Below are 12,154 nucleotides of genomic sequence, written 5' to 3'. Positions count from 1 at the left end.
TTCCTACCAAGGACCAGTCATGTTACATGCACTGTATCGAATCCTCACAATAGCTAGGAGTGTTAATGCAGTAGTAACTTAGATCAGAGAGGTTAAATGACGTGCCCGGATCCACACTGATAGCATCAGGATTTGACCCCAGATTTGACCATCTCCAAAGTCATATCACCAAACTCAGAGGGAGTGACCCCTTCCCCAGGAGCTTTGGAGAAAGTTGCCCAAGCCCAGTTGGCACAGATGCTGCCCTGAGTGTAACATGGGGGATGGTGCTGGGTGACTGGCAGGTCCCCGAGCAAGCCAGGGGTCACCCGCCCTCTGAGGGGTTGCTGTGGTGGTGCTCCAGAGACACTTGGTCTGGAGGTGCGTGTGCTGGGGTGGGAGTGCCTCCTCACAGACTCTCCTCCTTCCCCTTTCCATGGAACGGTTCCCTCCTTGATATATAGTGACTACTGAGCTCAGGTATTCAGGTCCCAAATTTAGAGTCCATCCCATTATTCTCAGGAGCACCTCTGCTCTTGTCTGACTATTTTTGCCCCAGAAGCGTGGTTCTCCCATGGTTGGCCCTACCTCCTTGCTGTTCTCCTCTCATGGTTGTTGCCAGCTGCCTGGGAGGGGTGTCTGTATCCCTGTCCCACATCAGAGACTGACCCTCTGGCCGGATGCCTAGAAGCAGAGAGAACTGAGACCTGGAGAAGACAAAGTCAGGGCACAGTGGTTTGGGGGAAATGGATGACAACTGCAGCCATTCATCTGGGGCCATTTACTCCATCATTGAAACAGAATCAGGAAATAAAGTGATACACTCAGATGCCTGTGTGGGCTCTCCAAAAACATTTCACTTTGCACTTACCTGGGCTCCCTCCAGCTGGTTCCTCAGCCAGGATGGGTGGCCTCCTTAGGGAGAGAGGGGGTGGACTTGTTCTGGTTACACCAGCAGGTCGCCTCAGTTGAAGACATCAGTTAGGCCATCTTTGGGGCAGGAGAGGCAGAGAGAGGCCACATGTTTGGTGCTGCTGTGATCCAGGTGCTCTGGGATCAGTTTATCTACTGCTTTACCTCAAGTGAAAGTGGAGAGAGGTACAATTTCCAGGCAAGGAAAGTGAGCAGGTCAGAACTTTCTCAGCCTTCCTAACTAAATGAAGCTGTTGCAGCTCATCTCCTTCCTGGTTGAAGCAGGTCCCCCATGTGCCTTTTGCTCCTGGCTCTCCTCGGAGCGTGTATTTGTGCACCCATGTATGCAGTTCTTCCAATGTCTGCTCTCCACAACTGCCCACTCCTGTTCTGCCTCAGCTAACCTGGGGTGTCGGCTCCCTTACCAACTGTCTGCCAGGGCTCTCTCGGAAACTCAGCCACTGTTCATTGGTGCCAAATAGTAATAGAAACTCGGAGACAGGGTTTTGGGTGAAGTAGAAAAGAGTAGCTTTTATTGCTTTGCCAGGCAAAAGGAGCCACACTGGGCTAATGCCCTCAAGACTGTGTGATTCACCCTGGAGGGGGGTAGTGAGGAATTTTATAGTCTTCAAGGGGCAGGGCATGATCCATGGACAGTTCTCAGATCGGCTGGCATCAAGATGAAGTTTCAAGTATCATCAATTTTCTGGTTTCAGCTAGTCAAGGGCCTGTGGTTCTTGTGGGCAGCAGTTTTCATTTGGTGGTGGTGGTGGGGGGGTGGTCTGCTTCCTATAAAAACAATTTAGGAATGTGTGTCAGACCTTTGTATCTTCCAGGGAACTGGGAGTTGTGATTCTGCTATGTGGCAGAATTATAGTCTAAACTGTTACCAGTTCCCTAGTCCAACAGCTATTCTTTGTTTCTACATCTTCACCTTTCCCAATCATTAACGCTAGAGTCAGCATTTTACTTCAAAAGACAAGGATACGGGGTTGTACACGGTTTCGGAGCTCTCCTCGGGTCTGTCTATACGGACGCTGTACAAAATCATAGACCAGGGAAGAACCCAACGAGCTTGGTTTAGAATTTCGTGGATCGAAGCGGCGAGCAGGGGATGTCCCAGCTCTGCATTGCACATTACTTAGAAAAAGGAGTTAGTCACGACCCACTAAACTGATTTTGACAAATGCAGTTTGAAAAACACTTAGCTGACAAAACAGTTTCAGGGAGGGCGCTAGGAAGACCGTCCGGCAGAGATCACGGCGTCAGTGTGCTGATGCACCCTTTCAGGCTATTTTCTCCAAACCAACCTTGACACACAAGTGCGCCGGCGGACGGGCAAGGTGGGCGGCACCGGAATCCCACAGACCTCAAGCCTGGCAGATGCCTGCGCCTTCTGGGCGGAGCCGGAAGTGAGGTCAAGGAGCGACCGTCGCGGCCTGCGCTCATTGGTCAGGGGTGGCACGGTGGGCGGGGGCAGTAATCGGCGGTCCCAGGGCTGCTACTCACGGGCATTCTTTGAGGATCCACGGCTCTGCTGGTTGCTAGCAGACCCTCGAGTCGGTTGCTGTCTGACCTGCCCCCGCCCCCGCCCGCCTGGCCCGGTAGGTAGGGCGAGGGCTGTGGGCAAGCAGACCCCTTTGGAGAGCGGGGGGAGGAACCGAGGGCCCAGAACTGGCTGCAGGGGGTGGGGTGTGGGATTCGCGGACCTCATTGGAAAGACTTTCTCCTTTAGGAGCTCTAAAGGCACGGGTGGCATCCCTGGTCTGCAAGCCCGAGTGGCCCGCTCAGAACCCACCACGAAGTCACCTCTCTCATTTCCCTCTTCTTCCCCGCTTCAGTCATTACCGGCCATCTGATAGTCCCTGATTCCCAAGTTTCGCCTTAACCAGAGTTTGGTTCCCTTGAGTCTGGAGTATGACGGTGGAATGTAGGGCTCTGGTTGAGCTTGAACTATTTCCTCACATTCTGTAGGCTTCAGTTGTCTGATCTGCACGGGACAGAGTTGGTTCTCTGATTGACCTCTGTGAGCGGTCACTGTCCATAACTGAGCATCTCTCCCCTGGGGCAGGTGTCCTGGTAGAACAGTGGCCAGCTCTGAGATAGCCTGTTCATTAAGACTCTTAGTTTAACTGGAAAATCTATGAGTGATCTATAAGTGATTTGGGCAGTCACCTCATTTTTCTGTGCATTCATCTCCACGTTGGTAAAATTGGGCAGCTGTCATCTGAGTAGAGGCCTCCTCTGACTGCTGTTTTTAATGTCACACTTTGCTGACTCCCTCTTATCCTTCTGTGCTTGTTTTACAACTTTGTTGGTTGTCTCTTAACCCTACTAGAGATAGAAGTACCATTGTGTGGGGAATGTTGTTCCTGCTGTATTCCTGGCTCCAGAACATTCAAGGAACATGAAAGTTACTCAGTAAATAGTTGGGGAATGTTGCCGAGATAGGAACAGGTGTTGCTTTTGGTGCCTGTGGTTCCTAGGAGAGTAACAGCCATCTTACCCCAAGACTGCCTTGCCTCCTTTCCCACCCAGCACCCCTCCTTCCTTTCTGATGACAAAAGTCAGGAAAAGCAGGAAACCCTGCAAGTTTCATGTTTTTGACTGCCGGGCCTCCTGGAAGGCCAGGGTGGGGGAACTGAGGGGGAATGATGTTGACCCTCCTTCCTCGGGCACAGTGCCTCACCCAGGTCTTTGTCTCTGCAACAGGGAGATGACCTCCTTATCCTCATTTTGCAGTGAGGAAGATGAAGATCAGAGAGGCTGAGCAATCTGCCTTCTGTAGGTCACGAAGTCAGGCAGAGCCAGGGCTCCAGCGCAGGGTTCCAGACCTGTTCTCTGAGCATCCCTGCTGTGCTGACATTTATCTTTCTTTCTCCCATCATCCCATGTTGTCACCGTGTGTCTCTTGGTCCCTGGCCCTGGGCTAGGGACTGGGGCTTCAGTGATTCTGAAAGCTGGGTTCTTGGTATTTGGAGGCTGTGTCATGTCAGGGGAAGTTGCTTTTCAGTTCACTTTGTGTTTTATATAATACCAAGCTCTGGGTCTCACCTTCTTTCACTGGGTTACTCTCTTAGCTCCAGAGTCTTGGATATGGACCTTCTTCAGTTCCTGACCTCCCTGTCTGTCCTGCTATTGTCTGGAACAGGAGTCACAGACACCCTGAGGACCTCCCTGGACCCGAGCCTGGAGATCTGTATCCTTTGGGGTTGGAGGTATTTTAGAGGGATCTATAAATGAGGTCTCTCTATACCCACAGTTGCTTGGGGGATTCCAGGGTAGAGCAGGACCTGCCCCCCTCAACCAATAGAAATCGGGGAGAAAAAGTAATGTGCTCTAACCAGATCTTGATCAAGTCAGTTCTCTCCTGAGCCTCAGTTTCCCCATACAAATTGAGAAGGCAAGGCATATATTTCAGTACCATGAGGACCCTGAGGATTTTGCATGTACCTAGCACTTTCTGTGTGAGACCCTGGGCGGAGACCAAATCCTGGCATTTTGGGCTATCTACTAAAAAACCGGGCCTTGAAAGAGTGGAAACTCATAGAGAAGGGTGGGATGGCACCCCAGGCAGAGTGTACAGTGTGAGCAGAGAAGCGGAGGTTCTGGGAACAATGAAGGGTTGTGGGAGATGGTGGAAAGACCACAGGGATGGATGGGAGGGCAGAAGCCAGGTCCTGAGGGTTGTATTCAGGCTGTTGGGTGTGGAATCCTCTGTGAAATAATGATATGGTGCGGGATTCATCTGCTTCTCAGACAGCTTATTCATTCCCTGGGAAGTCCCAGCCATGTGCATCTATGCCCCTTGCAGAGACTTGCTGGCCAGGAATGGGCCCTCTGGATCAGGACCACTGAATTATCCAGGCAGGAGAATTGGTGCCAGCTCCTTAACTTAATGGCGCTCAGACAAGAAGATGTTTGAGGTGAAGCGGCGGGAGCAGCTGTTGGCACTGAAAAACCTAGCACAGCTGAACGATGTCCACCAGCAGTACAAGATCCTGGATGTCATGCTCAAGGGGCTCTTTAAGGTGCACGCAGGCAGGGGGCAGCTCATGGTAGGCCTGGTCTTTGATCTGGGCACTGATGGATGAGTAGGAGTTCCCCATGGGGATGGTGTTCAGTGAAGGGGAAGCGAATCCACAGAAGATTTGAAGTAGGGCCTCAGTAAACAGGGCTGGGGCTGGTCTGGGAAGACCTTGGCAAAGCCACTCAGCCCAGGCGGGCTTCCCTCAGGTGCTGGAGGACTCCCGGACAGTGCTCACTGCTGCAGGTGTGCTCCCAGATGGGCCCTTCCCCCAGGACGAGAAACTGAAGGATGGTATGGTCTTCCCTGCTGCAACCTTGATCTTCTCCAGCTGCTCCTTCCCTCTTGTTCTTGTCACTCTTCTTTTCCTCTCTGGAAGTGCCCTCTTGCAGCACCTTCAAGGAGTCTCTTGGGTGGTTGGGCACTCAGTACAAGATTCTCCGAGTGTTTCTGGGCTCGCCCCAGAGCGTTTCTGTGTCCCTGATACACATACATTATGTAGTACTGTCCTGTGCTTGGGGCAGGGGAATCAGGGAGGAGCCTTTGCCTACTTCCAGTCCAGCAGTCCTTGCCTTCACCACCCTGACCCTTCTGGTAGAGATGGCAAGGATTGTTCCCATTTATACAAGAGAAAAACTGAGATCTAATGAAGTGACTGGCCCATGGGAGCAGTTACCAGCACTCTTCACTGCTATTCTAAAAGCCTCAACCTCCTTAAATCCTTTTTGAGACAAGGTGGGACCAACATAAATAAAAGAATATTCTGTATCCTTTCATCTCCTCTTCCAGGAATTTCTCTCCAGTGGTAATGTCTCCCCATTAGCTAGTTATATTCTAACAATAAAGTATGTTAGGTCACACTGTCTGAGCCAGGACAGAAGTAGCCTTTACATATTGAATGCTGGGCAGATACCATCTCTAATCTCCACTGTAACTGAGGAAGGCACCATAACCTCCAGTTTCCAGGTGAAAGAGGACAGGTGGTTTGCCCGGCTCTTACCTATAAACCTAGTGAATTCCTGAGTTCTTTGTGATTCAGGATAGTTCTGCAGCCCAGAGGTCCCTGCCCCACTTGTCTCAGACCCAGCTGAGCATATCTTTAGAGGGCTCCCTTTCTCTCTCTGTGTGACCTGGCCAGTGCTGATAAGGACGTGAGCCTTATCTATGGGGGTCACTCAAACAGGCCCCCCCCCCCCAACCAGGGCTGGGTGTATAGTTACTATTCTTCATGCTCGCCTGGGTCAGGGGAACCTGCCACCGTAATGGACACTAAACTCAAACTGATCTATTGACTAAAAGATACTGGTGGAAAAACTGACCGAAATCAAACAAGGTCTATGCATTAGTTAATAGTATTGTATCAATGTTAATTTTCTGGCTTAGATGGTTTGTACAATGGTTATGTAAGGATGATAACATTAGAGGAAGCCGAGTGAAGGAATTTTTTGGTGTATTATGTAAGTCTAAAATTATTTCAAAATAAGAGCTTAAGCATTTAAAATAAAATTGGACATATACTAAAAAGAAAACAAGCCCTGATGTGTTCCCTGGCCATCCTAACAGAACTGACCCCTCACAGACACTAGTTAACACCAGGGCCCAGCTCTGGACATTATGGTACCAAGTTGGGGAGGTTAGACCCAGCAAAGCCTCATGGGATGCATTTGCCTCCATCTGCGCAATGGCACCCCTCTGGTCCCCATGGCAAACGAGTCTTCTGAGCTGTGAGGTACGGGGGAAGAAGCATGTCCTTTGGAGTCAGACAGACCTGGGTTTGGTGCTCACTACCTGTCAGCTTCAGTTTCCCATGTGTGAAATGGGAATTAAAGCCACATCTCCCTCTGAAGGTAGTTTTGATGATTCGGTGACATAAATCCCTCAGCACGCATTGCACATGTGGTCAGCAGCCTGTATGCAGCAAGCACTGTTCCCTTCTGTGGTTAGTGGGCTTACCGCTGTCCTTTGGAGGGTGTGTAGAGCTGGCCAGGAGGCTGCAGAGGGCCATCTCCACCAGCCACTCACCAGGGTCCTCTCGCCAGCTTTCTCCCAAGTGGTGGAGAACACGGCCTTCTTCGGTGACGTGGTGCTGCGCTTCCCAAGGATCGTGCACCACTATTTTGACCACAACTCCAACTGGAACCTCCTCATCCGCTGGGGCATCAGCTTCTGCAACCAGTCGGGCGTCTTTGACCAGGGCCCCCACTCACCTATCCTCAGCCTGGTAAGGACTGGGGTGGAGGAGGTCCGGGAGCCCTCTATGTGGTTGTACTATGAGCCACCATGAGCCTGCTTCAGTGGGGCCTGAATGTCAACCCTTGGTTGCATTTTCTGTGATAAGCCTCAGGCCACCTTGAGGTGCCATTTCAAGGGGTTCTCTGCTGACCTTGGTGCCTGGGGGTCATCACCTGGCCCACATCTGTCCCAGCCTTGGAGGGAATGGCCTGTGGGTGAGCAAGATGTGGGAGAAGGCAGAGGATGACTAGCTTTTCCTCGTCCGCAGATGGCCCAGGAGCTGGGGATCAGCGAGAAACACTCTGACTTCCAGAACCCATTTAAAGTAGACCGCACAGAGGTGAGCTGCTGGGGCCTGTGGCCCTGTCTGCACTGCATCTGCCGGGCCCTGGGAGGCCAGGGGCTGCAGCACCTAGAGTGGAGTGTGAGGGCTTTGGACTTGGAGCCAGAAGTACCTGGGTCTGGGTCTAACCTACCCTGGTACCTTTGGGCAAGCTGCTGGCCCTGTCTTAGCCTCAGCTTCCTCTCTGTCCATGCTGGGTGAACCTCAGCTATGAGGGGCAGTCAGGGGCTATAAACACGTCCATCCCAGTGCACAGTAGGCCCTGTTCACTCCAGGTGAATGGTAGGGAAGCCATGGGAGGTCAGGCCCTGCTTCTCTGCCCGTGAGCCTCTGAGCAGCCAGCCTGCCTTCTGTCCCTCATTTCTGCACATGTTCTCATCCTAGAGCTGAAGTGGGCTTTAAGGGCTGGAGGCTGCCGGGGGAGCAGGACAGACAGCAGAGGGGAGGGTGAGGTCAGAGTGGCCGGGCAGGAAGGACTGGAGGACTGGCCTCTGCAAAGGACAAGCTCTCCCCCAGGCATCGGGGGGTACTGCTGAAGGTCTAGGATTTTGCTGCTGTTTCATGGATGCTGACAGGTTAGAGACATCAGAGTTCATTACAGTGAAAGCAGTTGCTGTTGACCTGGTCATGCGGGTTTCCCTTATTTCCCAAGTCTTGGTTGGGGGAGAGGGGTGAAACAGAGGGGTTCAGACAGATGTCAGTGGGTTTGCATCAAGTTGAGGAACACCAAGCTTGGGAAGTCCACCACCTTTATACTGATCAGAAGCAAACCTGGTCTTTGTTTGTAGACAGATATCACCTCATCCTTCAAGGTTGCTTTCTGTAAGCACGACCTGAGAAATGACCCAGGTACAGAGGGGTCAGGTGTACCCAGCAAGAATGTGCAGGGACACTCAGGGCCATAGAGAGAATTCCGCACACACCACCACCACCACCACACATACACACAGTCCTTCCATCAGCCCTGTGTGTCTTGGCTTAGCTCACATTTCTACATGAATGCCTTATTCCATATGATAATCTGATCAGTAGAGACTAGGACCACATTTGTTTAGTTCATCTCAGACTGCTGTCAGTAGGACTGTAACTAGCAAGATGAGGCCAGATGCAATGTTGATCTTAACCATATGCTCCAGGGTCCTGAACTCAACCAGCTCTGATAAGTCCTAGGGGATCAGTAGATCTTATATTAGAAAATCAGGATGTCATTTGAGACCAATCTATTATCTCTCACCATGCACACAAGAGTTTAGACTGAGCTGCTGATCTTCATTGTCATCGCTATTGGCTACTGAGGCCAGTTTGTGTGTGTGTTCAGTTGCTCAGTCGTGTCTGGCTCTTTGCAACCCCATGGACTGTAGCATGCCAGGCTCCTCTGAGCATAGGATTTTCCAGACAGGAATACTGGAGTGGGTTGCCATTTCCTTCTCCAGGGGATCTTCCCAACCCAGGGATTGAACCTGCATCTCCTGAGTCTCCTGCATTGTAGGCAGAGTCTTTACCACTGAGCCATCAGAGAAGCACGATCCTGGGGCCAGTAGGTCGACCCAATGCCATCTGCGTCTGCATTGGAGAGGTGTTCCGTGGTCCACTGTCTCCCACTTGATTTGGGTCACCATTGCATTCTTTGACTGAGCTAAACAATGGGGGCAGTGTTACCATGGAGTTGCTCAGTTGCCTCAGTTGCCCTATGTGGTATAACCCAAGGTTGATAAGGGATCAGGACAGGCGGAAGGATTCTTACCAAGGTTGGATTGAAGCAAGGTTGTACTGGCCTGTGTGTCTGCGCAGGGTTACCTCGGGAGCTGCCTTTGATGGCAGCAGGCAGAGCCACATAGTTCAGCAGTGACCTCGTCTATGTGGATTTTCCTGTCACGTGGTTGAGAATGACACACTGGACAGTTGGTCTGACTCAGCTGCAGCTGCCACTTGGCCTGCACGGGCCCTCGGATTGTTTGGCCAGGCGGCAGTGCTGGCTGTAAGGGACAAAGAGGATTAATTGTTCCACATGCCTCCTGGGGTCTAAGGCAGTCCCTTCCTAGAACATTGCTGCAAAATCAACATGTCACATCCCAGGACCTATAATTTCACTTTTCTCCAGTTACTCCCTACTTTCACCTAGACTTTTTGTGTGAAAGGGTTAGAAGTGAGTGGAACAAGAGCATTTTTTGCAAAATTTTCACAGACACCTATCTCCCATCTTGGCCCACATGGGCCACTACAAGGGGACTTGGCAAGGAGCATACTTAGCCAAGTGGTCATTATTATTTTTGCGGGGGAGGGGAGCATGCCATGTAGCATGCGAGATCTTAGTTCCCTGACCAGGGATCGAACCCATGCCCCCTGCAGTGAAAGTGTGGAGTCTTAACCACTGGATTGCTGGGGAAGTCCCCCAAGTGATCATTATTCTGATGATCTTGGGCCATACCGTTCCATCCAGGGTCTCTAGGTGGTTGAATTGGAGATTCAGAGTCCTCTGCTTTATGTCAGTCCATGGTGGCCGTGTACTGCCACATCTAGTACAGTGACACATATAGGCGGCGGTGCCAGTCAACTGGGCAGTGTCGGCTCGATCAGCAGTTTGATGCTGGTTAGTCTCATCAGAGAATTGGCTGTGGGCATCTAAACGAGTGACCCAGACTGTCCCGTTGTCAGCCGTGGTTTGTTTCCACAGTTCATGGCCCCTGAGAGGGGTGGCCGTGTGTGACCTGCCAGCTTGCAGCCTGCTCATCTGCCAGGCCAGATGGCCAGGACGCTGACAGTAGTCAGTGAGAATACAGCCTGCCTGGTCACTAGAAATACCATCTAGGCAAGAGTCACAGCTTTTAATTCAGATTGTTGTCTCACTGGGCTTGATGACAGTTGGTCTCCCAGCATCATCCTTGGGGCTGGATGGCTGCTGCTGCCCATAGAAAACACCCCCAGGTTGGTGATTTGCTGGGAGGACTGAGTGTTTTGAGTCACTGGTTAATGCTCCTCATGTGTCGTTGTCCTCAAGGCTCTGATTTATTACAGTGCAAGGATCCACAATAAAATCAGCAGTAAAAAAAGGTAAAAGACTCCTGGGGTGAAGTCTAAGGGAACCTGGACACAAGCTTCGACGTGTCTCTCCCAGTGGAGTCACATGGGGCATACTTTATTCCCCCAGCAACAGGTTATGAAAACATGTGTGAGAAGTCTATTAGGAGAGCCCGTTAAAGACGCAGCACCCAGAGTTTTTACCAGGGACTGGTCGCGTAGGCACCCTCTGCCTGCTACTGCTGCTAAGTCACTTCAGTCGTGTCCGACTCTGTGCGACCCCATAGACTGCAGCCCTCCAGGCTCCCCCGTCCCTGGGATTCTCCAGGCAAGAATACTGAAGTGGGTTGCCATTTCCTTCTCCAGGAGATCTTCCCCACCCAGGGATTGAACCTGGGTCCCCCGCATTGTAGGCAGTCGCTTTACCATCTGAGCCACCAGGGCGCCACTCTTATCAGTCAGGGTGATGGAAATCCCTCCCAGAATCCTGGTTCCCAGACACCAGCCAAGGGCCGGCCTTAGACGCAGGCCCTCCAAAGAAGAGCAGTCAGGCCAGCTTGGTTAAGAGCACCATTAGCGCTTCATTCAGGTGAACAATCAGTGTAGTTCCTGAGTAATCTCTGACTTGAGGGCCCTGTTGAACTAGTGGCTTTGCTTCAGGTGACGGAGTGGGTGATATGGTTTTTCACACTAGCATAGCTGCCTCCCCTTCATGTGAAACCAAGATGACACACCCTTCACGGTGGCTTGCTGCCACCACAACCCTAATAAACAGCCTGGATAAGAGCAGCAGGGCTGATTCTTGGTGTACCCAGCAGGGACATGCAGGCAGGCTCCAGGCCGTGGCAGGTCGCCTTTCTTAGCGCTGGCTCTCATGGAGATGTTTTCCTGCTGTGATGCTGGCTCTCCTTGCCCTGCAGATCATGAAATGAATGCGTCTCCTGCAGGAGGTGGGCCTCAGAGAGACTAGGCTCCAAGAGGTGTGATTTAGCGTCATAGTAATGTGCTCTGCTTGGATATAGGCGCAGAAGCAACACACTTCCCTTCTCATCAGCTGGAGATGGTCCCAAGATTTTACTCACTTTTCAGTATCCAGTGTAGACCCCTCCGCCAGTAAGGTTCAGAGATGATCTTTTTTTTAAAGGTCATCTGTGCTCTATTGCGCAGCACTGGCCCCTCACAGAGCCTGCATTGTAGGGATCCTGGGAGGCCAGCCCCTGCCCCCACTCCAAATACCCCAGTCATGCCTGGCTCCCAGCCTGGTGCAGGGTGGATGGGCTGGGGGACCAGAATTCCTGTCCATGAAGTCCACGCTGGGCTCAGTCCTGGCCTCCTGGGCCCCTGGAGGCTGGACAGAGTGGGCGAGGTAAGATAGGAGAGCCCCATCAAGTTCTCGAGCCCAGGGCCTATCCTGGCAGTTTCTTTGAGGTTTCCACTTGGGGAGGCCAGCAACAGCCCAGGTTTGCTCAGCTCCCCCCATGCACTGCCTCCATACCAGTGGGTGTTCTGGGAGGGCCCCTTCTTATGATACTAGAGCCAGCTTGTATCAGGCTTTGGGCTGGCCACTGTCCCCGTCCAGAGGGTGCTGGCCCTATCCCTGCTATTCAGATGCTCACAGACTGCTGGGGATGTAACAGAGGAGC

The 12,154-nt window shown here is 51.9% G+C and overlaps 1 protein-coding gene across 4 annotated transcripts in view; it reads left to right on the top strand.

The window, feature by feature from the left end:
* The window catches only part of LOC122423439 (coiled-coil domain-containing protein 134), a 74,229-nt gene that overhangs the window by 55,240 nt on the left and 6,835 nt on the right, over positions 1–12,154 (top strand). Inside the window, exons 32-37 of one of the 4 annotated variants that reach the window (XM_043440512.1) lie at positions 2,112–2,234; positions 3,972–4,090; positions 4,801–4,922; positions 5,128–5,212; positions 6,958–7,139; positions 7,419–7,490. In XM_043440512.1, coding sequence (XP_043296447.1) covers positions 2,112–2,234; positions 3,972–4,090; positions 4,801–4,922; positions 5,128–5,212; positions 6,958–7,139; positions 7,419–7,490 — 703 coding nt within the window. Of the gene's footprint in view, positions 1–601; positions 809–2,111; positions 2,235–2,358; positions 2,496–3,971; positions 4,091–4,800; positions 4,923–5,127; positions 5,213–6,957; positions 7,140–7,418; positions 7,491–12,154 lie in introns of those variants that run through there. The other 3 variants (XM_043440514.1, XM_043440511.1, XM_043440513.1) reach the window with 3 other exon arrangements.

This window comes from Cervus canadensis, chromosome 21 (assembly GCF_019320065.1).
Source record: "Cervus canadensis isolate Bull #8, Minnesota chromosome 21, ASM1932006v1, whole genome shotgun sequence".
NCBI lineage: Eukaryota > Metazoa > Chordata > Mammalia > Artiodactyla > Cervidae > Cervus > Cervus canadensis.
The sequence above is the reverse complement of the archived record's forward strand: the minus strand, read 5'-3'. Positions and strand labels throughout refer to the sequence as shown.